Source organism: Urocampus carinirostris, chromosome 3 (genome assembly GCF_059441175.1).
Source record: "Urocampus carinirostris isolate Australia breed hairy pipefish chromosome 3, RoL_Ucar_1.0, whole genome shotgun sequence".
Lineage (NCBI taxonomy): Eukaryota > Metazoa > Chordata > Actinopteri > Syngnathiformes > Syngnathidae > Urocampus > Urocampus carinirostris.
The window spans coordinates 38,974,197-39,000,433 of NC_142351.1; the positions used below are offsets into that span (position 1 = coordinate 38,974,197).

Sequence of the window (26,237 nt, forward strand, 5' to 3'; positions counted from 1 at the left end):
TGAATTCGCTTTTGTCAGGAGAGCCGGTTCGGTGGTTTTAGTTGATTTTTGTCTTTAAATATACTGTATGGTGTGGCTCTCTCCCACAAAGGTTTTTGGGGCCTCTGTAGGCCATAAAGGTTCCGACCCCTGCCCCACATGAAACTGTTAGCGTGGTTCCATGGTTACCAGTAGCAGGAGAAGTTTCCTGATCTCATCTCATCTCATCAGCTGCACCGCTTATCCTCAGTAGGGTCGCGGGGGTGCTGGAGCCCATCCCAGCAATCATCGGGCAGTGGGCAGGGGACACCCTGAACTGGTTGCCAGCCAATCGCAGGGCACACGGGGACAGACAACTCACTCGCTCAGTCACACCTAGGGACAATTTGGACCGGCCAATTCACCTGAAATGCATGTCTTTGGAATGTGGGAGGAAACCGGAGTGCCCGGAGGAAACCCACGCAAGCACGGGGAGAACATACAAACTCCGCACAGTAAGGTCGGGAGCTGATCTGACTTTTCGCAAATCAAGCATACAATATTGATACAAAAAAATATTATAAAAAATCATATTGCTAAAAGAAAAAAAACCTGCTCATGTGCACTCATAGTTTAGTATTTATTTAAAGACTTTGGAAAATAAACGAGCTTTTGTCTTGAGGTCTGAGTTGTGTCCGACTTAAAAATAGATCCTCCTGATTGGTCCGCTTTGCCGCCTCACTCTGCCGGCTTTCTTTTCTTTGCGCAGCAGCATCTTAATGGCGTAACGGATCCACTTGGTGAATTTGGAGACTTGTGTGTAGACGCCGTATTTGCCTTCTTTGGCGCAGCCTTCGCCCCAGCTCACGATACCCGTGATGAAATAGGTGTTTTTGTACGCCGTCACATGCGGCCCGCCGCTGTCTCCTCGACATGAGTCCATAGCTTTTTTATCGTACCCTGCGCAGAACATGTGTGCGGAGATGCGGAAACTGCTGGATTCCTTACAAGTCTGTTGGGGCACGTATGGTACAGAGAGCCGCTGCAAGATTTTAGATGTTGGCATGTTTTGGCCTAGACGGCCAAAACCACTAACCAAGCCGTCAGGCTGCTTCATAAGAACCTGTAAGCACAAGTTAAAACAGGTTTGCATATTATACACTACTGTACCTTCTAAAAATGGAGGTATAATTGGCTAAATGCATTGGTTTATTGTAAATTGATTGTAAACGTGAAAATCGATGAAATTTTTGAATTTAATGCAGCTGACTCTTCACTAATGGTACCACCTCCCCTCAATCTTATTTGAATGAGTACAGTGACAGCGTTCACAGGGCTTGACGATGCGGAAGCAGAAATGGAAAAATGCAAGCAATTCTTCGTGGACAATAGCGCCTGTCAAACGTGTGACTTGTCCAACTTGCAAATTATCTTTGAAAAAAGTGCCATATTATATCAACTGTGGACTTCAATTTCACGGAACAATCAGACTGAAAAGGTGATATCCCAAACTTGTGCGTGATCTAGATAGTCAGTAGACACACTCACCTTCTCAGCAAAGTCCGGCAAAGGAATGCAAGCTGGCAGGATGTACCTGGAGAATTTAATGGGCGTGGCCAGTTTAAGTAGCGCAATGTCATTGTGAAAAGTGTCCGGGCGGTACAGCTTGTGGGTAAGGGCAGTCTCCAGGTAATATGTGGCTTCAGTCCCCTCGTCTACCAGCAAGTCAAATTCACCTAAATGGACAGAAAGTGTGTCATTTTCTCACCCGTAACTTCCCAAAAATATTTCCGATCTTTCAGTTGCACCCACCCAGCCTCACAGAGATAAACGACGTGTGATTCATGCAGTGCGCTGCCGTCAAGATGATATACTCGTTTAGGATGGTGCCGCCGCAAAAGCCGAAGTCGTTTTCATCCAGGAGAAGTGCCTGCGTTAATGAAGAGAGGGTGAATACAGTGGGACCTCGCTACTTCGCGGTTCGACGTTCGCGGCTTCAGAGCTTCGCGGTCTGTAATGTTTTTTTTTTTTTCAAAGGGGCGTCGCTACTTCGCAGATTTTAACTTTTTACGGGTTTTTTCGGCGGAATGTCAGCGGACGCGGGATAAGGCGGCCGGTGTTGTGCCCAAATCCGACTCCTGTGCAAAATCCTCCCCCCCTCGCGCATTCTGCTGCGCTTCCAACAAAAGCGATCGTATTCTATATAAAACGCATATTGAAAAAATAAAGTGAGCTAATTAAAACAATTAAGCGATCGTAGTCTATATAACGCATTTATTTAAACAATAAGGCGCGAGCGTATTCTACAAAATGCGGCGGGGGTCACTCCCGGGCCGCGCGACGGAGCGAGTTCGGCGGATGCGGCGTCACACGGCGCGACGCGAGAAAAGGCGGCGGGCGTGATCGTCCGACGACCCAAGTAGCGCGGCGCGATGACAGGCAGCCGTCCGCGCGCGGCGGGTGAAAGGCGGCGGACGTGCGCGGGACCCCCGTAATTGGGGAATCCCCCTCGGCCGACGACCCGGGCACGGTGTTATGCCGAGAAATGCATCCCTGCCGAGAAGTGGTTGTAGTAGCAGGAGTGACGTGTGCGCGCTCCCGCGACAGGGAATTTTCGGCAGGGATGCATTTCTCGGCATAACACCCCCCTTAACCCCACAGGTCCCCCCAGCTACCCCTTTCCCCCGCGGCTGCCCCTCTGTCGGTCGGAGCCATCGAGGGCCGCTCAGCTTGTCAAGCGCCCGACCCGCTCGGCTTGTCAAGCACCCGACCCGCTCGGCTTGTCACGGTGTCGTGCGTATCGCGCCCGAAAGGACCCGCACCGCGGGGTAGGGGCTCGCTCGCGGGAGCGACCGAACGGCACCCACGGTGTGGCGCAAATAAAAACCCTGTCGTGAAGCGGTGCAGATAATGAGATGATATGAGATGAGATTTTTTTTTTTTGAAGGGGCGTCACTACTTCGCAGATTTTCACTTTTAGCGGGTGGTTTTGGTCCCCATTAACCGGGTCTAAAAAATAATGAAAAAAAATATTTATTTATTTATTTATTTTTTCTTTTTGATGGGTCGTCGCTACTTTGCAGATTTTCACTTTTTGCGGGTGGTTTTGGTCCCCATTAACCGCGATAACCGAGGTCTTACTGTAATTACTCAAAATGTTCACTCTCTGTGTAGATGCTCCCAAAAAGGGTTGAACTTGTCCTATTAGAAAGGATGAAATATAAATAAAATGCCATTCAAAATTCCCAGAATTTGTGCGATTTGAGCAATCTACATAAATGATCAGTCTTTTGGCATATAAATTGGAATGATGGTCCTCACCTGCCATGGACATTCGCCTGGTGGGCAGTTCTCTCCGTTGACAATGCGAGTCATTCCCGCCACCTCAGGAATGATTTCTTCCTCCAGCAAAAATTCTTCCACCACTTCTTCACTGGTGAGGTTTCCAAAAGCTGCAGTCTCCAGTAGACTGACATCAGCTGTCTCGTTGTCTTCAGCGATGGTCTGGTTGAAGACTGTGACGTTTCCTTCTGTGATGTTCGGGCGATGGTACTGGAAAACGGTCCTTGTTTTGCTGGTCATTATGACACCACATTTGAAGGGCTCTACAAGATGTTTGATTTGTGAAGACACAACAGGGAGGCTATTCAAATCCAAAAAGCATCCCACGAGAAATATGGCTCACCATTGGAGTCACAGGATTTGTCGTCGGAAGCCAGGAAATATCCGTCAGCACACGAGCATTCAATATGGCCTTGTTCTACCTTGCAAAAGTGCTGGCAACCTCCGTTGTTGTTTTCGCAGAGCTGAGGAATAGCTAGAAGGAAACAGGACAGTCACTGGTTGACGTACAGATTGAAAACCTAAAATTCCGATGTAAGGGTGGGCGATACAATCAGATAGTGTAGGACTTAAACATGAAAGTTTTGGCCTAAACCTCAGCCTTGTTCTCTTATCTTAAATGCTTGCAATACTAGAAATAAGAACCATGAGTCAGCATATCCTCGTTCAAATATTTACTGGGTGCCAGAAAGATTGAATACACAGCTGTGGAGCCTTTTCAAGAATGATGCAGATGAAGTCGGTCTCATCTAAGATAATCCCACTCAGTTGTATGGGACTCAGTGTTATCAGTGTGTGACCCGATGGTCCCAATTGGTTGAAACTGGATAATGTGTGAAAGCGTGCTTGTTAATAGGAAGGCACCAAGCAAGGACAGTCACAACATTCTCGCAAGCTCGCTCAAGTCTTTTATGTAATAACTGAGAGGCATAATAAAAGATAACCTAAATAAAAATCATCCCAAAAAATCTAAAAAACGGGATGGTGATTTAAAACATTTTCAAGTTAGACCGTCTTAATTCTGTTTTATCAATCCCTGGCCTGGATTTTGTGCCTACAGTAATTTCGCCAATACCGCCACTTGCTTGTTTTTTTCTTTAGCAGGTCTTACGAAGCAATTTGCAGTCATTTGCAAAAAAGCTTTCTTTGAAAATAACAATATAATTGGTTTTAATTTATGTTTGTACGAGGTTTTTTTTTTTTTTTTGATGTTCCAAAGTCAAATTTGTTTATCCTGTACCAATTTCGCAATTAAAGCCCTGGTAGCCTTCAAAACAATAGCAGGTGTAGCGCCCGATGCCGTCTTCACAACGTCCTCTGTGAGCGCAGGGCGTGGAAAGGCATGCATCGCCATCTGGATCAACCAAACAAGAATTACGTTATTAAAAATAAATACAGACGGCAGCAAATTTCATGCACTACAGCAAATTTCTTACCAACGTATTTGGCCCAGAATTTGTCCTGGAAATAAGAAAGATATAATTAAGTAAACAAAGAAAAAAACAATGCGTGAGTTTGGCAAAAACAATTAAGTGAGCGTAGTGCTACTATTCTGACAATGGTATTAGTTAGAATAGAATAGAATCAAATATACCTTTATTGTCATTGTTACAAAATTATCATAACTAGGTTAACCTGATTAAATGTATAATGCGCAAACTAATCACAGACATTATTTGACAACAAATCTTGATAATTGCCTATACTATGGGAAATGTTTTAAACATAACTAACAATGGTAAACTCAACTTGCACTCGCTGTTACTTAAGCAAGAAAAAAAGTTCCTTTAATGACTCTTAATCATAAAAGTTGAAATGTCAACAATCCTTACTTGACACCAATGACCACTACAAGTCCCGTCTAAAAACACACCTGTTCAGGACTGCCTACAACACATAGCTTCTCCATTTCCTATGTTTTTATGATTTTATGTCTTGTTTTTATTTATTATTTCGCTTACAACTTTTTAAATTGTATTTTTTCATTGTCTGTACAGTGTCCTTGGGTGGCCTGAAAGGTGCTTTTAAATAAAATGCATTATTATTATTATTATTACTTTTGCAAAAGGAAGGGTAGGGACTATTAACTGAGTTGAAAAGGGGGGGGGGGATCGGCTTTTTTCACTCATGGATTTGCATTTTTACATATAAAAATCTGTAACTACATTGTTTAGGTTTAATTAGACCTTAAAGGTCTTTTTTAGATGCATGTTCAATTACCTTGTTTTGTTGTCCCCGAATACATTCTGTATACTGTGTTTATCAGTGGTGTTCAAATTACAGCCTGTGGGGCGACATTTTTTAGTGGCTTGCAGCATATAATACAAATTATAGTTTCTCCTCAAAAACGGTTTCGGACGCTTAGTTTTTTGTTTTTTTTATTTCAAAGATAAAAAAAAATCTACAATTTAGAAACTAAAGTAACACTAGCCCCAAAACCCCATGATTTTAATAAAATTTTTAACTGGACTTATTGGGTTTTGTAGTCGGCAAATCGATCAGCTTGAAAATGTCACATTAGTTTTACATTAAATTTCAGTATGTGTTTTAAGAATTGTGCATACAGTTAGAACTGTATCCTCGAAAATTTCCCGCGCCTCCTCCCAGCTGCAGCGTTCCTCCTGACACTCGCGTTCCATGTTGCCTTGCTTGACCTCCTCCAAGAATTGGTTGGCTCGTCTTGACCGCATAAGCACCTGACTGGCCTGCTGGTCTCCCAGGAAGACTGAGGATGCTGATGAGAGATAATGGTAACATAAGCAAAATGCACTTGTATCAAAATTCATAATCATACCTAACTTTTTTTATGATAAGGCTTGTTTTTCTTATTTTGTTCCAGGAACAAGATGAAAAAAAAGATAAATATATTCTAAATATTATTTACAATTTTTAAACGCTTCTTTTACAAGTTCTAGTCGTGAAAGTCACATTTTAGTGGCTTCATCCTGACTAGAGTTGAGCTATATGACCAAAAATAGCGGTAAGCAAGAATTGTCTGCCAGTCATTCAATATTTGTTGGGCAATGAAGGTAGAAGTGAAGTAAGCTGTGTAATATGGGACTAATCCTACTTTTTAAATTATGTTTTAAAATCTTAAAGGGACACTGTGTAATATTTGACTGCTTGATGTTGCTGTATTGTGTAGTGCCAACGAAAATAAGTGCTACAATGCATAAGGAAGAATACAAAGAACGAACACTCAGAGTGACCAAAACTTACCCAGGGTTCCCGTGGATCCTTGAAAACCGTTAATAAGCATTTAATTCATTATTCTAAAAGTAAGGCCTTAATTTGCATTAAAATGTATAGTACCCAATTTTTAAAAGTTTTTAAAATGTGAACACAAGAGATATATATATTTGTTTCAACTAAAGAGATTTAGTAAAAAAGTCATTGTTTTCATGATTCATAATAAAAATGCTTATCAATGTAGCAGAAAAGTTCTATGGAATTGGTAATTATCTGCCAGTTTTGACTTAGAATCCATGATGTACTGCAAAAATCCCTTTTGTTTATTGTTTTCCATGTCTAAAACTTTGGAGAGAGCTGTTTTTCAGAGGGAAAGTTTTCAAATGGACCAAAATGTGATTTAAAAACAAATTAAAATAAGCATTTGTTTAAAGTTGCCTCTAATTTATGTGGGGACTTTTGGTATGTTCAATTGTGTGTTTTTTTTTGTCGACTAGGTCTTAAAACTGATTACAAATGGCATTAAAGAACTTTTAAAAAGCTTTGAATTTAACTTGCTTTCAGTTTCCATTTACTTCTCATTTTTTCCTCGTCCATTCAAAAGGTTTTGGGATTTCGGGGGTTCTGAATCTGAATCTGAAAGATGGCAGACAATCATGTCAGCTCCCTCTAGGTGAGCCTCATGTTATGAAAAATAAATACACATTTCTCGACATACAAGTAGCCAATTTAAAAGTATAAATGTTTATATGTCCGTTAATTTCTTTGCTTAAAGGTAGAGCTGTCGACTTAGGTTTGAGTCAGGTAAATGTTGAAGTGTCCTTGGGCAAGACAACGAACCCCAAGTGTCCCCAATAGGCGGGTAGGCACCCTGCATGGCTGCCTCTGGCTATCGGTGTGTGTGCGTGTGAAGCACATTGTTAAGCGCTTTGGAGGTCATCAGTGACTGATTAACAGCACTATACAAATGCCGTCCATTTACCATGATTCAAATCAATATTTTTTTAATGATTTATTTACACTAGGAGGCAATAAACAATACATAATGTCCCTTAAAGTGTCTCTTGAAGAACCTAGCACAGAGGGTACTATATGAGCACCACTGCTTTGGTATAAACAGTTCAATCTATGCAGTATAAACAACCCTTTGAGACTCCTTGTGATAAAGGGCTATACAAATAAACATTACTTGAAATTACCATAAGACAATTCAAAATAAAAAGTTTACAAATTTACTTTTTAGATATATGTCTATTCATCTCATTTTTTCAAGTCGTTTAGCACATGTTTATCCTTGAGTGCTACCCATAGTCTTGTTTTAAAGAATGTTAACTACGCCCTATCAATGACAATAAAGACATTTCTAATTTTAGGTGAATTAATTAACCTAAATGTATTGCACATTTTTGTAAACAAAATTGGTCAATGAAATTTGTTAATATTGGAAAAATCCAGCACACATCCCATGAGAAAAAAACCTTAACAATAGGACATTTAGTCTCAGCGAATAGAAACATACCAAGGTCAGAATTGAGACAGTAAGGATTTACCCCCCACAAAAAAAAAAAAAGAGTACAGTTTTTCATGTTTTCATTTGGATGACCTGCATTACCAGTAGGTTGAATTAAAAGTTTAAAAAAATCTTAATTATGATGAGTAACAAGACTTTTAACTCTTACCATCTTCTCTGCCAAGGACCTGAAGAACACATCCTAGCGAGGTGAGAAAGAGGAGACACACTCCAGGTAGCGCCATGACACCGAGTGGTCGAAAAATGTCGTCACATCCCGGCCCCCCAACACATGATCTCCATGACGTCTGTCTGTGAGTCTCAATTCTGCCTGCCCCGCTCCGTTACATGTTCACGTGTTGACATCGAATGCTGCTTGCGGAGAACTGCGTGTCCTCGGACTCTGACCCCCCAAAACAAGCAGCAGCTCTGTTTGTTTATTTATTTTATTTGCAGAGGAGGGTGGGTGGGAGTTGGTGGATTGTTCCTAATACCAACCAAATAAGCACTAACCTTCATCAAAATGTATTTAGTTCATATTGCTGTACATGCACACAAACACATACGATATACATACAAGCCACTACTGTTTCTCCACAATATAAACACTGTTGCTTGTAATACGATTACGCTTATTCTTTTCTTTAATTTTTTCCCCCGAGGTGAATGATTGCAAGGGTGTAGACAGTGTCTTTGGATCTTCCCAGCTGTTTGAGGTGTCCTTCTGTCTGGCAGCTTGTCGCGTCACCCTTGGGTCACCTCAGCCAGCACCTAGCATCTTGCTTAGAATTGGTGCGGATATGGGGAATCCAACTGTTTAATTAAAACAAAGTATCGAAAAGGCACGCGGCGGGCATTAATATGATGTGATTGCTGCAAAGTGCTCTGGATGTAAAAGTGAAGAAACTTAAAGAAGCGCCGGTAAATAGCAGTAGTAACCTTGACTCCCCCTTACCAGCCAACTGATTAGGTTTTTAATTAGTGACGTGCACGAGATTCCTAATGTCCTTATGTATTAAGATCGGGATCTTGGAACAATCAGCGGGGAAATGTTTACTACAGAAAAGTAACACATTGTGTTGCGATTTAGACACTTGTTTGTCTGCAGCTTTCAAACACATTCAACTAGCGCAGAAGTCAATATTAATTAAATTAGCATTAACATATACAAAGGGAGTGCGACAAAAGCAATCTCTAAATAAAACTCAATGGACTGTTCTGACTAAAATTTGGAAGCTGTACTTGTACAACAGCCTGTACACTTGCTGTGCCATGTGACTGATCTTAAGCTCTCTCATCTCTTGCGCACATCATAAAGTGATAGAGGGGAGACCAAGTGTGGCTACAACAAGATAAAAAAAGCAACATTATACATCCCAATACTATTTACTAACCAAGGAGGAATACATGATAATTATCAGGCTGACAGTTATCTGATTTATACCAGCTTAATATACTCAATAATTAGTCACCTAACTGTCACACTAAGCTATTGAATCAGCTGGCACGAATTGGTAGAAAGATTCTAGGCATTAATGTAGAAAAAAAATTGTCACTATCCTGCTAATGTCAATTGTATATTGACTGTTGCGCTAGTTGATTAAGATTGTGGACACAGTCCACAAACGAGTGTCTAATCACGGAACAGTGTGTTACTTTTGTTTACTGGACATTTCCCTGGTGATTTTTTAAAAATGTAAGAAATGGACGCAAACGAGTTACAGTGCAGCTTGTACAAAAACAAAGTTGAGTTTCCTCCTTTAACTAGGTGCGTTTTATAGTCTGGACTTAAAGGTACACAAAAGCTTTTTCTATCAAGCCCCAAATGGCATATTTCAAGACTTGCTTCAGTGGTTTATAAAGTGGCCGACTTATGAATAGATCCTTCTGTATGGTCTGCTTTGCCGCCTTACTCTTTCGTCTTGCTTACTCTTGCGCATTATCACCTTCATACTGTTACGGATCCACTTTGTGAATTTGGAGACCCGAGTGTAGATGCCGTATTTGCCTTTTACTGCACAGCCTTCGCCCCAGCTCACGATACCCGTGATGAAATAGGTGTTTTTATATGCAGTCACGTGCGGCCCGCCGCTGTCTCCTCGGCACGAGTCCATGGGTTTGTCGGCGTAGCCTGCGCAAAACATGACTGTGGTGATATTGAAGGTGCTGGATTCCTTACAAATCTGTTGGGGCACGTAAGGTACGGAGAGGCGCTGAAGGATTTCAGAGGGTTCCAGGTTTTGGCCAAGGAAGCCAAAACCACTAATCAAGCCATCTGGCTGCTTCATGAGAACCTGCAAGGACAAGTATAAGTCCACTCATACCAAACACATTTCTACTACCTCCCCAAATGAAGGGATAATTGGCTTTGGGTTTAAGATTCAGTATTTCAATCTAGGTAGGTTTGAACATCCTTCTTCTTTATCGCTAGGTTACAATAATAATGCAGAAATTGATAGCCATTATTTGGAATGGAATGCAGCTGACTTTTCTGCCAATCAAAGGTGGCTTCCTTCAAACAGTTTATGATAAGGGCAGTGACAGCACCCATGGAGTTTAATGGAAAAGATGCAGAATTGGACTCTTTACTATCCTTGCATGAGATTTTATATTGGTGAAATGTGAGATTGACGATGCTACTGTCTCCTGAGTATGTGATGTGGTTAGTTGGAGGTTAAAATCGTTATAATATGTCTGCGTGACATCAAGCGAGTGTGTACTTTGAGGTGAGTGTCGTACATTTAAGAAATTCTCTAGAATCTAATGCAGGGGTCGGGAACCTATGGCTTGCGAGCCAGTTATTGCTCCTTTCATGGGTACATGTGGCTTGGAGATAAATTTCTACTAGTGCAAATTTCCTCTGTAGCGTTCCGTTTCTGATGAGCTAAAGTCAAGGTTGTTGCTTGCAACACTGGCTCTGCAAGCATTTCAGTGCAGTATATTAAGGGCATAGTCTTACTAGCAGTTTACAGTAAAGGTATCACCCCAACATACACCGTTTTTGCTGTACATCGCTAAGGAATCCTTCATATCACAAGTGTCAAACAGGCGTACCGCGGGCCAGATCAGGCCCGCTAAGGGATTGAATCCGGCCCGCGAGACAACACTCAGAGAAGCGCAAGAGAAAAACAAGCTGCAGGTTGAAATATGTCAACTTGACGTTGCCAAAGCCAGGTCCCTCTCGCAATGACACTGTACTTGTATTTATTTCTCTCTCTCTCTCTCTCTCTCTCTCTCTTGCTCTCTCTTCCACCCCTTTTCTCCCACTCTCTGTCTATGTCTCTTTCACTCTCTGTGTCTCTCTTTTTCTCTTCCTTTGTTGCTCTTTGTCTCTTTTTCTCTCTGTGTCTTTTTAACTTCTTTTGCTCTAACTTCATTTTTTCCTTTTTTTTTCTTCCTACCCTTTGCACTTTCTTTTCTCATTTTTCCCCTGCTGTCTTTCTATTTCTCTTTGTTTCCCCCTCTCTCACAACTTCTGTTTTTATCTCTTTTGTATCTCACGCTCTCTCCCTCTCTCTCTTTCTTTTTCCCACCCTCTCTCTTCTTTTCCCTTCCTGTTTCTGTTATTTATTTATTTCTCTTTTTCTTTGTCTTTAATCTGCTAGTCCGGCCCCCGACAGAATGTTTGTTCTATTGTGTGGCCCCCAAGTTAAAATGAGTTTGACACCCCTGCTTTATATGAAAGCTCATTAAATAATGTATGTTTACTGTTGAGACGCTTTATAATCGAAGCCCGCATAACAAACTATAATTACTCAAAAACGCTAGCCAAGCACACAAAACAATTGTATTTGGTGTGCGGTAGGAGTGGGCGGACCTATGCACACACAGCACGCTCCCCTCTCTCTCACAAGCAACCACTGCGCTGAAGGGTAATACATCCATAAACTTTTCCATTGCAGTTTTTGTGGCATTTTTACAAAAGAATTCCGCTTGCACCTTGTGTTGAAACCAAGATTTATAAAGAAAATGAAGATCAAAATAATCTTAATGACCTAGAGTAACTGTGGGACGAAGAAAGTCCAAAGTGTTATATTCGCTGATATGGGACTTTGGCATTGTTAATATTTCATAGAAAATCTCAATGTCACACAGTGAAAAAAATGTGAAAAAATGTTGAAAAAATAGCTTTTGTCTAGAGACCGGCTTTGGCGGTTTTGTTCAATATTGTCTTAAAATATATGGTATGGCTCTATCGAGAAAAAATAAAAATAAGAATACAAATATTTTGCTTTTATGGCTCTTTGGGTCCAAAAGGCCACCCCTGATCCAGAGGATCTAGAGTCAAGATTCAGAAAGTTATTTGTTCAATTATATCATATCTACAATTATTCAGAGAAGTTGTCCCCAGGTATAATCCTATACATGTTCTGTATACAAATGAGATGCTCCATCCTTCACACAGGGGTTGGCAAACTTTTTGAGTCACGGGCTGCATTGTGTTAAAAGAATTGTCACCCAAAATAATCAATCACTGATTGAGAGTGTTCTCCATTTGGGCCCCGGTGCTATGGAATGCTTTGCCCTCTGAGATTTGATCTGCAACCTCAGTGGAACTTTTTAAATCTGGGATTAAAAAACACTTCTGTTGTATAGCTTATGAATGACACATATTTCATGTTGATGATGTCTGTGTGTTGTCTGTTGATGGCCTTTCGAACATCCATTGTAGCCTGATCATCCTCTGAGGGGGATTACCTCATGTGTGGTCCCTTCTCAAGGTTTATTGATTTCCTCATGCTGAGGTTTTGAGTCTTGCCCTGTCCTCATGCATCGGCTCGCTACAGTTTAACTATACGGGTCAGGTGTATCGACATTTCGTTGTGTGTGCATGGTTACAAAGAATGACAATAAAAGTAAATTCTAAAAATTCTAAAAAATTCATTCTCATGTAAGATTTAGATCTGGGGATGGTGTTATAATAGTCTGTCATCTGTAATAGTCTGTTGTCTGTACAGCCCTTCTGATTAAAGCCTATACAAATTAACATAACTTGACTTGATTTATATTTGTAATGTTTTGTACATACTGATACAGAGTCTTGAATCTACCTCCGCAATGCATTAAAAGAAAAGATGGCGCAGACCTAGCGATTGATTCTTGTTTGCATTTACATGCACCTGTTATATTTAATTTTTATTTTTGTTTATAAATGTATTTCCTCTAATGGGTTATGAAACTCTGGTAATCAAAGCAAAGTTAGCTCCCTTTTGATCATTTGCATTGAAAAACGCAAATAGGGTAAGTTCATGAAGGTTTTTGCTTAAAATTTGATGATTTTTCTTGATAACTGAAATAAAATCATAAGAAAAGAACACAGAAAGTACAGAAAAATGTATCCAGCTATTTAAATGTTGGCCATGACTAGAATGACAAATCTGGTTTTCATGGGAAATCATGAAGGGACACTGAGGATAAGAAAGGCATCAAAATAAAAACACGTTTAGTTATATGTTGGCCATTGCATTTTTACCATTTTCGTTTGGCGGGCTGCATTAAAATACCCGATAGGACCTATGTGGCCTATGTGCATTAGTCTGGCCTCCCCTCCTTGAAAAAACACCAGAACTAGACTTATCCATCATGCAAATGTCTGTTTTCCATTGATTAAAAGAATAAAACCCACCACATGGCGACTTTTGTTTAGTTGAACTATTTCACCCCAATGCCAAATATCCCAATATTATGAGTTGAATCACACTCATAATGTGTAAAAATACTCACATTCTCAGCAAAGTCCGGCTCAGGAAGGCAAGCTGGCAAAATGTGCCTGGAAAACCTGATGGGCGAGGCCAGTTTTATGAGAGCAATGTCATTGTTAGTAGTGTCCTTTCTGTACTCCTTATGGGTGAGGGCTGTCTCCACATGATAGGTGGCTTCATTCCCATCTTTTACCTTTACGTCAAACTCACCTGGACGGACAGAAAGCATTTCATTTTAATCACGCAAAATATTACAGAGTATGACTTTGATCCGTCGGTCGCACCCACCGAGTCTCACAGTCATATATCTTGGGACATCCAGGCAGTGTGCCGCTGTCAAGATGAAGTACTTGTTGAGGATGGTACCGCCGCAAAAACCCACATTGTTTTCATCCAGGATAAGAGCCTGCGTTTAGAATACAGGTTGGAAATTTCCATTAAAAAGAACCAAAATAGATTTACTTTCCAAACTGATGCACCAATCCCATAAAAATGCAAAAGGCATGATCCCCAACCCCTATTTAACATTTGTATTTTGAATGAATAAATGCCTTTTATTGTCATTATACAATAGTATACCATAAATGAAGGGCTTCTCCTTTCAGTGCAGGTAAAACGAATGAAAAAGATAAAAATGCAAAAGGAGAAGAACGTTAAAGAAACAATATAGTGATGATTCATAATAAATATGTGTATTTCCCAGCAGCAGTTGTACAGTACATTGTACTCATGGACACTGTAAATGGGAGATGAGGGTGGTAATTATTTTTTTTAAACAAACCGTATGAAGCATTTTTATGTTAAGTTTAAATAAATCCACTGCACACAAAAATTGTATGCAATTGTAAGAAAATTGTGCTAATTTAAAGTATTTTTTTCTTCAAGATCTTTTTATATTTTTTAATAGAATAAGAATGTATATCCTTAAAATAAGTAAAATGGTCTAATCTAGCACAATATGGAATATGTTGCTCATTTGAGGGAACATTTTTGCTAAGATAAGAAAAAAAAGGACTTAGGCAAAATAATCTACCAGCTGCTAAATAGGAGAAAAATAGTTTTTTTAAATATATATTTTCTCAACTTAACATGACAAAATAATACCTAAATTAAGTAACATTTTCTATCACTGGAGTAAGAGTTACATTTTTGCAGTGTGCACACTGAAACATAAAATATTATTTTCCACGTGTTCCTACACTCTTCTGATCCCACCCAAATGATAAGCTGTAAGCCAAATCAAGAGAAAAAATACACTTCACAAATTTATTGGAAGAAGGGATTGTGCCGTATAAAACAGAAATATATATTTACTATTTCAAATATTTGTTGGTGATAGGAAGGAGTGGAGAGGTGTTATGAAAGGATAGTGGGATTGTGGACGCGTTCTTGAGGATGGGCTGGGCACCCGTATGATGCGGCAGGGGTAAACCAGTGAAAGCTGTCGGGCCCTGCTGTTGAACAAAAGAGTGTGTTGTGTCACCCTGACCCAAATGACACGGCCGCTTTCTGGTATCCCATTTCATCTGGAGGGACGAAAGCATGACCAACTTAGGTGCCGAGGTGCCTAACTTGTTTGGGTGTTTGGGCAATGGTCCAAAAATTTTTGTGTGTGTTTTTTGCTATTTTTTTCCCTTTTACTTTCTTTGTTATTGTATGTGTTTGTCTTGCTGTCGGTTACCACTCTTGAGGGATATGACCAAGATACATAGATAGATACAGTGCATCCGGAAAGTATTCACACCGCTTCACTTTTTCCACATTTTGTTATGTCACAGCCTCATTCCAAATTGTATTCATTTAATCTCTTATCTCAAAATTCTACACAAAATACTCCATTATGACAATGTGAAATAGTTTTTTTTTTGAATTTATTAAAAATAGAAAACTAAGAAAACACATTTACATAAGTATTCACAGCCTTTGCTTAATACTTTGTTGATCCACCTTTGGCAGCAAATACAGCCTCAAGTCTTTTTGAATATGATCCCACAAGTTTAGCACACCTATCTTTAGACAGTTTTGCCCATTCTTCTTTGCAACAAGTCTCAAGCTCAATCAGGTTGGATGGGAGACGTTTGTGCACAGCCATTTTCAGAACTCTCCAGAGATGTTCGATCGGATTCAAGTCTGGACTCTGGCTGGGCCACTCCAGGACATTCACGGAGTGGTTCTGAAGCCAATCTTTTGAGATCTTGGCTGTGTGCTTTGGGTCGTTGTCCTGCTAAAAAATGAACCTTCGCCCCAGCCTGAGGTCAAGAGCGCTCTGGAGCAGGTTTTCATCCAGGATATCTCTATATATTGCTGCATTCATTGTTCCTTCTGTCCTGACTAGTCTCCCAGTTCCTGCTGCTGAAAAACATCCCCACAGCATGATGCTGCCAACACCATGCTTCACTGTAGGGATGGCATTGGCCTGGTGATGAGTGGTGCCTGGTTTCCTCCAAACATGGCGCCTGGCATTCACACCAAAGAGTTCAATCTTTGTCTCATCAGACCAGAGAATTTTGTTTCTCATGGTCTGAGAGTCATTCAGATGCTTTTCGGCAAATTCCAGACGGGCTTCCATGTTCCTTTTACTAAGGAGTGTCTTTCATCCGGCCACTCTACCATACAGGCCTGATTGGTGGATTGCTGCAGAGATGGTTGTCCTTCTGGAAGGCTCTCCTCTCTCCACAGAGGAACGCTGGAGCTCTGACAGAGTGACCATCGGGTTCTTGGTCACCTCCCTGACTAAGGCCCTTCTGCCCCGATCGCTCAGTTTAGAAGGCCGGCCAGCTCTAGGAAAAGTCCTGGTGGTTCCAAATGTCTTCTATTTACAAATAATGGAGGCCACTGTGCTCACTGGGACCTTCAAAGCAGCAGAATTTTTTCTGTATCCTTCCCCAGATTTGTGCCTCAAGACAATCCTGTCTCGCAGGTTTACAGACAGTTCTTTTGACTTCATGCTTGGTGTTTGTGCTCTGACATGCACACTCAACTGTGGGACCTTATATAGACAGGGGTGTGCCTTTCCAAATCATGTCCAATCAACTGAATTTACTGCAGGTGGACTCCAATTAAGCTGTAGAAAGATCTCAAGGACGATCAGTGGAAAAAAGATGCACCTGAGCTCAATTTTTAGCTTCATGGCAAAGGCTGTGAATACTTATGTAAATGTGATTTCTTAGTTTTCTTTTTTTAATAAATTCAAAAAAAGTAAGAAAAAAACTTTTTCACATTGTCATAATGGAGTATTTTGTGTAGAATTTTGAGATAAGAGATTAAATTAATACAATTTGGAATGAGGCTGTAACATAACAAAATGTGGAAAAAGTGAAGCGCTGTGAATACTTTCCGGATGCACTGTAGATAGATAGAAATTTCAAATTTTAATAATTGCTTAGCAAACCGACTTGGAGTAATGTATGTACTCACATATAAGCCTACGTCACATATAAGCTGACCCACAAAATCTGCTTTAAAATAGCCAAATACTAAAATAAATAAATGCCCAAAATATTAATAAAATGTGTGCCTAAACAGCGAAAATTCTAAAAAAATCTAAAAATGGGGTAATAATGATTTTTTTGTGGTGCAAGCTTTTGATATGAGAATTGGTCTGCACCTGCCATGGACATTCATGAGATGGGCAGTTGGACCCGTTGACAATGCGGGTCATTCCTTCGCCTTTAGGAAGATCTTCCTCCACAAATTCTTCCATTATTTCCTCACTGGGAACATTTCCAAGTGCTGAGGTCTCCGATAGACTGACATTGGCGGTGACGTTGCCTCCAGTGAAGGACTGCTTGAAGCCAGAGACGGTTGTCTCTGTGATGTTTGGCCGCACGTAGGTGGAAACGGTCCTGGTTTTGCTAGCGATGGTGACGCCACATTTGAAAGGCTCTGGAAAAGGTTCGGGTTGTTAAGACTCAGCGAAGACTTACAGTGTTTCCCATATATATTTTGTGAGACCCTGTTGGGTGGAGAGTCTAGGGCGATTTGGTAGCATGCTTCCCCAAAAGAAAAATACATTTGAAATTCCAACCCATCAATCTGGTGCATTTTTACAGCAAAATCAAGAAGCTAAATCTATGATGAACGTGTGTGCTTGTCAATGATTTAATCATAAATACACTAGTTATAAAAGGCAATGACAAAGCAAGTCACAAGTCACACACACACGAAGCATAGTACATAAAACAGGAGTTTAAAACAAAAAATATGCTTGTCATCTAAATGGACTAAATGCTGTTGCTGTTCTATTTTAAAGTATCGTAGCCGCGAGTTAACAGACCAAATAATCGATATGAGTTTTACATTTAATTAAATGTAATACTCATATCGGGGATTTGGTAAAGTACCAAATTAAATATCAGTACCGCTGCTTTTGTGATAGCCGCTATGATCAAAGCCACGAGCGGCTGCCTTTTCCAGCAGCTGCCCAACTGTTTTATTGTCTGCTCCTATCTTCGGTGTTTTTTCTTCCCGTTTTGACAACTACACTATGGATTACTTATATCCTATGGACATGGGTTTTAACGCACAAGAAATGCGTGTATTTAAACTCCTTGCCCTGAGGAATTCTCGTGCCGGCGTGATGAAGGGGCCCATGGTGGAAGAAAAGCCGAAGCTAGCGAAGCGGCTAGCGGCGTTATAAGTCTTCGGTACCATCCGTAATCATGGTAAATGCGAACTCACGACCAAATAGGATCATCGAGTGCTTTTTGAAAACATCGAAGCGCACAGGGAGCGCAGTTGCTGTGTTTTGCGGAAACGTGGCTCACGTTTAGCATTCCGGACGCTAACGTGTAGCCACCCGGAGCCACCTGGAGAAATCCGGCTTCAACGTCGCTAAACAGAGACATGAAAGCCGGGGGGAATCGGAGAGGAGGCGGACTTGCTAACACGAGGTGGTGTATCCCTGGATTCTCACAAAGAAAAGATTTCCATCTGCCGCAGGAATGTCGAACTTTTGGACTGGCGTGACGTCATCCACTCCGCTACAAGCACCCTCGGGCATCATGTTAATCTGTTAATAAACAACGGGGTAGACTGCTGGAAGTGTGAATTTCCCTACGGGGATGAATAAAGTATATATCTATCTATCTATCTATCTATGACCGGATTCTCCTTCAATGGTCTACAGGAGTTTTATTGTTGCATGCAACTTTTGAGCTACAGTTGGGGCCCGTGTCCACCGTTGTCGTGCTCCGAGAGATTTTTTGTAATTTCTTGCAATGTCAGCGCCGTGTTTTTACTCAATGTTGAAAATGTCGGCAGTGCGACGAGGCGCTGGGCATGTATTTGTTGGGGAACGCTCAACGGTAACCCTTTTTTTGGGTCGCTGAGAGTTGAGACATTGTTAACTTGGTGAAAACGCAATGCTTGTCGGTGTCATATTTTTACCAAGCCATTTAATTTCAGTGCAGGTGGGGCAGGACAAACACCTCAACAGTCAGAGAGAGTGCACGCTTAAGCACGGGGGAATGGGTTGACTGACCAAGATTCCTTCTGACTGTTATGTAGCGCAAATACCCACCATCGCGTTTGTGTTCATTTAAGTCAAGTCATGTTTATTTTATAGCCCTTAATCACAAGGAGTCTCAAAGAGCTTCACAGACAAACTACAGACCATTACTACACCATCCCCTGACCTAAAACCTACATGAGGGCAAGGAAAAATTCAAATTAAATGAGAAACCACAGCTCATTTTATATATATATATATATATATATATATATATGTATATATATATATATATATATATATATATATATATATGTATAAAATACAATTTTATTTCTTTATAATACAAGGTTTTAAATAGGGGTAGGGGCTCATTTCTGTATGGAAAACAGGAGGAGGCTATTAAAATCTAAAAACTGTCCCACATTGAATTCCGCTTACCGTTGGATTCACAGGATTTATCGTCAGAAGACAGGAAATATCCGTCAGCGCACGAACACTCGATACGGCCTTGCACTGCCTTGCAAAAGTGTTGGCAACCTCCGTTCTTGTTTTCACAAAGCTGAGGAATAGCTGGACGGAAACAGGACAGTGACTGGTTGGCCTACTGTTCAAAAACCTTAAGTTCCAAAGAAGGGGTAGGTGAGACAACTCCGTAACATTCTAAAGAACTTAAAGGTGGAATGCATCCTTTGAAATGTCCTTAAAAGTGTCGAAATTAAATATTTTCTCTTTTAGTTATGTGGTGACAATGCCCAACTGGGTTCAAAGAACCCTGATGTTTAATTTCCACCTCGCTTATCTGCTATTATTTTACTTTTTGCAAAAATTCTGCTTGTCTTCTAAGCAGATGAAGATCAGGTACCCAGGTTCTCAGCCGGAAAAGGGGGGCATGCTCCTCTCAGGTTTGGAATGAGATCCTGCCCTAAGTGGAGGCGTTTAAGTATCTCAAAGTCTTGTTTAGGAGTGAGGGTAAGATCGAGCGGGAGATCAACAGACGGATCGGTGCGGCGTCTGCCGTCATGCGGAACCTTTACCGGTCTGTCATGGTGAAGAGGGAGCTGAGCCGAAAGGCAAAGCTCTTGATGTACCGGACAATCTACATTCCTACCCTCACCTATGGTCATTAACTGTGGGTCATGACCGAAAGAACATGATCCCTGATACAAGCGGCTGAAATGAGTTATCTCTGCATGGTAGCTGGGCTCTCCCTTAGAGATAAGGTGAGGGGCTCTGTCATCTGGGAGCGACTCTGTATAGAGCCACTGCTCCTTCACATTGAAAGGAGTCAGTTGAGGTGGATCGGGCATCTGATAAGGATGCCTGCTGGACATCTCCCTCGGGAGGTGTTCCGGGCATGTCCCACTGGCAGGAGGCCCCAGACACGCTGTAGAGACCACTTCTCTAGGCTGGCTTGGGAACACCACGGGATCCCGCCGGATGAGCTGGATGAAGTGACTGGGGATAAGGTTGTCTGGGCTTTCCTGCTGAGGCTGCTAACCCCGCGTCCCAACCCGGGTTAAGCAGAAGATAATGGATGGATGGATGGTCACAACGCCCAACTTATGTTTTGATTTCCACTGCGCTTATCTGCTTTTATCTTAGCAAAGCCGTTCGGGGTGGAACATATTAGGTAGGAGGAATGGGGGTTGGGGCAGTGCTGGAGCATGATGTCACTCTCATTCCTGTGGTGTTTTTTCAATTTGTTATTCTGGCATAAAAATAGTGAAAGTGAAGAAGCCAATTTTTGTTCCTGTGTGCCAACAACACAGCGGTCTATGGTATGAAAACTGAAAAGGGCAGTAGCTCAGGAGGTAGAGCGATCGTTTTAGGATTAAGGGATCCCAGTTCGAATCCCGGCTTGTCCGTGTTACATGCCGAAGTGTCCTTGGGTAAGACACTGAACCCCCAATACCCCCAATAAGCAGGTTAGCGCCTTACATGGCTGCACAGATCACGGCCGCTATTGGGAAATGAGAAGCACAATGTAAAGCGCTTTGGGAAGTCATTGACTTGAAAAGCGCTATATAAATGCAGATCATTTCATCATTTCAAAAGAAGAATGGTTAGAAATGTGCAAAATAGTTGCAAAAAGGTTTTCTTAAATGGACAGTGTGTATGTTTTGACCCCTGAATGTCAAAATGTCAAGGAAGACTACAAAGTATGAAGTCTCAATGTGACCCACTTTACTTCTTCGTTGCGCAGCCTTTAGCAATTATTTTTTGGGGTACCCGTAGCAGCAAGATAACAGACAATTCTGTCAGTTTCCTTAGTTATGCTCAAGTTATGCAAAATCGCTGCTAATTTCTCAACCTACGGGGATTTTAAAAAATGCATGTTTTTACCAGGAACTTAGTGTGGCTAATATTAAATAATTTCTCATAATATCATTGCTATTTATTTTCCTTGGCTGAGTTTATTCGTGCTTTTAACTCTAAATCGTCTCATATATTTTTAAATCCTAGCTGACTCAAGTAGTTAGGAAACTAGTACAGGTGAAAGGCATGTTTGTAATATGAAAATGTAATGTTAGTGTGGTTACGCTGCCTCTGTGCTATATATTTAGGCAGGGCTTGAAACTGCGATCAATTTACTCAAGTTTCACAATTACACTGCGTCCAATTAAATAAAATAAAGAAAAATTGCAAGCCACATGTGAGTTCAGTCTGCTGTGCCTTTTATGATATTTTTTGTATCTATTTTACTGCTCGTCGCTATAAACATATTTGATTCTGAATAATAATGATTACACTTCTATACCTACCTACTATATCTGTTTTTTTTAGTCGTCCGTATTTGCTATTAATTTATTACAGATTGATTGATGTACTGTCTCATTAACTCTATTCAATCAAATGTATTTTTTCTGTTTTATTTTGTAAATTAAAAGATTATATATTTGAGAACATGATGACGAAGGTTTTTATCAGAGCTTTTCTAGTGAAAGATTCGATGCTGTCTTATGACATCCAGACACAAGCTCCAGTGGCTTAAAGGTATATTATATTGAGTTTGTGATCCTTGATTTGAATCAATATTGTCTTTTAATGAATTGAATTAGGTTTTTTTGCCACAGTGAGGCACTTATACACACTGTGCCTTTTAGAAAATATGATCAAGATTGTAATGTTGTGTTTTAAAAAGTCATGTTGTTTTTTCTCGAGCCATATCGCCCACGCCTATTCCAAAGTCAACCTTGTTCATCCCATACCGAGTTCACAATTCAAACCCTGGTAGCCTTCGAAACAATAGCAGGTGTAGCTCTTGATGCCGTCTTCGCAACGTCCTCTGTGAGCGCAAGGCGTGGAATGACATGCATCGCCATCTGGGTTATCCAAATAATTATTACATTATTAAAATGAAAACAGACACCAGAAAAATGTATGCATTTCTTTAAACTTCTTACCAACATATTTGGACCAAAATTTGTCCTGGAAATAAGCAAAATAGAATGAAAATCAATAAGACTCACAATTTCAAAATCAAATCTTCAAAACAGCTCCAGTCGATATAGATAGCAAAAGTGTGGGTGTTTCACATTTGAGACGGGAATGAACTGATCCAGCTTTTAAGATTCTTACTTGTTTTAAAATGAGCTATTTTTGTGAGGTTCATTTGTACAATAGGACCCAATTGTTTTGCATGTTTGACAAACTGTACTGTACAGTCTGTATTTCAGGAATTGATGTCATGATTATTGATTCAGGGCACCTGCGGCTACCCGTTGGCGCCAACAGCCCTGGTCGCTGATTGGCTCTTTGCCACTTTTTAAACCCCCCGGCTCCCTGTGTCAGACCGTTTGCGAACCTATGCTCCCAGCTAGGCAAGCTCCATACCTTCCGACATTTTTCTGCCCTGTTTTCTCCTGCCTGATACCTGTTTCTGGACCCGTTTCTGCCCTGCTCTTCCATCCCGACCATCAACCTGTTTTGCCCTGTTTCCTGCCTGATACCTGTTGCCGACCTCTTTTCTGGACTCGATACCGCCCTTGCTCTCCCGTCCCAGCTAGCGACCAGGATCCCTGCTGCCCACTATTATCCTCGCTCGACACGGAAGTGCCACTTCCGCGTTCCTGCCACCTGCTACCCGTGTCCGTCGATCATCGGATTGTGGAAGCAAGCACTGTTCTCTCTCTTTATCAGTAAAACTGAGTAAACGAATGCTACTGGGTCCTGTCTCAGTTTCTGGCTTGTGACAATTGATGACCCATTTAGCAAATTTGACAAACTGTGCTGTACAGTTTGTGTTTCAGGAATTGCGTACAGTTTGAGCTGTATCTTCAAAAATTTCCCGCGCCTCCTCCCAATCGCAGGTTTCCTCTATACACTCGCGCTTCATGTCTCCTTTCTTGATCTCCTCAAAAAAGCTGTTGGCTCGTCTTGCCCGCATCAGGACCTTATTCGCCTCCTGGTTTCCCAAGAACACTGAGGATAAAGACAAGAAAATAACAGCACAGCTGAAAATGAAGAAATGCAATTTTTAAGTGTACTTTCTTCTTATTTGAGATATTTAAAACTTGATTTTCTAGTAAAAAAAAAAACATATTTGAAATAAGAGAACATATCTGTTGTAGCACATAGCACGTCATTTTGTTAATCAGATCTAAGAACTGTACAATTTCATTAAAATAAAATAAAATGTTTGTGCTCATACAAAAGCAGTCCATTTCAGTTTCCATTCCAGCTTGAGACGTCATATTTTTTTCAGATAAATTTACCCTTGACAGAATTTGATTATTAGCAAAAGGCGCACCTTTTAACCCCAAATTGGACAGAAATTTGAAAGTTCATCTTATAATCCGGTGGACCTTATATACTGGAAAATACGTTAGATAAAATTGGAATGTATTGTAGCATCTTGCATATGGTAACTGTTCTGCCTTTGAGAAATATACAGTGAGCTCTCATTTTTTGCGGGCTTGCGTTACAAAAATGGCCTGCAGTAGTCAAACTCTCTAAAGTACAAAAATATATTTATTTATTTAGTTATTTATGACTCAAGGACAAACCCAATTCACAAGCTCAAATATTTTTATCAAAAAAGCACTGTTCTTTATAAGGATCTATTTCCAATTAGAGTGTCACGGTCGCCATGGCGACCAGTCTGCCGCACCCCCGAACTCAAGCTGAAGCAGATCAGCTGATTGCTGGTCTGCTATTTAAGGCTGGATTGTGGGTTTGGCGGGCGCTGGCTCATTACACATTCCCCGGTCTGCTATGCCTTGTCCTGTTTTAGTTTTTAAAACATTTTCCGTCTGTTATGCCCTGTCCTGTTGAGTTTGTGCCGGAGGAACTCTGTACCGTTCTGTTCTGATTGTAAGAATGTTTTTGTTTGTCTTGTCCCTGACTTTTGGACAACTTTTATTTTGTTAAATAAAACTTATGGATCGTCACGCAATTGAGTTCTCCCTTCCTGCCTCCTGCCTCCGTTCTGGTCCGATCACTCCTTCCACTCCACTCCGCCTCGTGACATAGAGTGTAAAATAAGTATTTTGTCACCTACAAACAAGCAAGATTTCTGGCTGCCAAAGAAGTTTTTTTTTCTAACGAGGTCTAACGGGGCTCCACTAATTACCTGTGTTAATTGTACCTCTTTTAACTCATTATCGGTACAAAGACACTTTTCTAAAACCCTGCCCAGTCACACTCTCAACTCCAAAATGGCCAAGACTAAAGAGCTATTGAAACACACCAGAGGCAAAATTATAGACCTGCACCAGTTTGGGAAGAACCAATCTGCAATAGGTAAAACAATCGATGTAAAGAAATCAACTGTGGGACCAATTATTAGAAAATGGAAGATATACAGGATCATTGATAATCTCCCTCGATCTGGGGCTCCATGCAACATCTCACCCGATGACGTCAAAATTATAACAAGAACGGTGAGCAACAATCCTAGAACTACACGGGGGAACCTAGTGACCGACCTGCAGATTGCTGAGACTACAGTAACAAAGGTTAATATCAGTGATACAATGCGCCACCATGGGCGTTTTTTCTGCAAAGGGACCAAGACGACTGATGTGAGGGAAAGAATAAAATTGCATGTATCGAGAGATTTTGATTCAAAATCTTCCATCAGAAAGCGCATTCAAGATGAGACGTGGCTGAGTCTTTCAGCATGACAATGATCCCAAACACACAGCTAGGGCATCAAAGGAGTAGCCTTGGAAAAAGCCTTTTAAGTTCCTGGAGTGGCCTAGCCAGTGTGGAGATCTCAACTCCATAGAAAATATGTGGCGTGAGTTGAGACTCTGTGTTGTCTGACGACAGCCCCAAAGCCTCACTGCTTCAATGGAGATCAGCATAGAGGAATGGGCCAAAATACCAGCAACATTGTGTGAAAATCTTGTGAGGAGTTACAGAAAACGTATGGCTTCTGTTAGTGCCAACAAAGGGTACATAACAAAGTATTGAGATGAACTTTTTGTATTGACCAAATACTTACTTTCCACCATGATTTGCAAATAGATACTGTACTCAACTAATTTAATGCCAAATAGAAGAACTCCTTCTGTCAATGTTCTTCTTTGTCTCTTTCTCTCTCTCTCTCCTCCTCTCTCTTAAATTTTTTTTCCGACATTTTGTCTCTCATGGTTGAGGTTTACCCATGTTGACAATCACGAGCCTCAGTAATATTTTCAAGTAGGTTTGGTGGTTGACTAAATACTTATTTGCCACACTGAAAATGAAATATATAACACAAAAGACTTTTTTTGGGTGTGTGACTTATAATATTGTGAGCATTGTAGTGCGAAAAATACGGTAGTTACATTTATTTTACATATTAATTAAATTTAATTACATTTATAGACTGACAGCCATTACACTGATGTGGTTCCCTGTGGAAATGAGTTTGACACGCCTGGTTTAAAAGAAGAACTTAAAGATAAAAACACTAAAAAACATTTAAAAAAAGAAACCTACCGTGAGCATTTGCCAGATGGAAAAACAGTACGCCCAGCCACAGTCCGCCAAAATAAAACATGCTGTCCCCGGGTGACACAACAAAATAAAGTCTTTGGTGGCGTGAGGACGATTTGAAGTCTGAAAGTGAGTTGAAAGAAGGGAGGTGTTTACCTTG

At 40.8% G+C, this 26,237-nt stretch overlaps 2 protein-coding genes across 2 annotated transcripts; both read right to left on the minus strand.

Moving 5' to 3' along the window:
• Positions 1–579: 579 nt before the first annotated feature.
• f10 (coagulation factor X) lies at positions 580–8,405 on the minus strand. The gene is made up of 9 exons (XM_088331752.1): positions 8,169–8,405; positions 5,865–6,034; positions 4,737–4,761; positions 4,541–4,654; positions 3,644–3,775; positions 3,280–3,563; positions 1,771–1,888; positions 1,507–1,694; positions 580–1,081 (listed from the first exon to the last, which is right to left on the minus strand). Exons 1-9 carry the CDS (start codon positions 8,242–8,244, stop codon positions 659–661), a joined length of 1,530 nt encoding a protein of 509 aa, XP_088187878.1. The 5' UTR covers positions 8,245–8,405; the 3' UTR covers positions 580–658.
• Positions 8,406–8,429: 24 nt separating this feature from the next.
• On the minus strand, positions 8,430–26,237 carry LOC148369648 (coagulation factor X-like). Its single transcript, XM_088331753.1, has 9 exons — positions 26,081–26,237; positions 23,415–23,575; positions 22,558–22,582; positions 22,363–22,476; positions 19,592–19,723; positions 17,309–17,586; positions 13,990–14,107; positions 13,724–13,911; positions 8,430–10,293 (listed from the first exon to the last, which is right to left on the minus strand). The coding sequence occupies exons 1-9, from the start codon at positions 26,139–26,141 to the stop codon at positions 9,871–9,873; spliced, it is 1,500 nt and encodes a 499-aa protein (XP_088187879.1). The 5' UTR covers positions 26,142–26,237; the 3' UTR covers positions 8,430–9,870.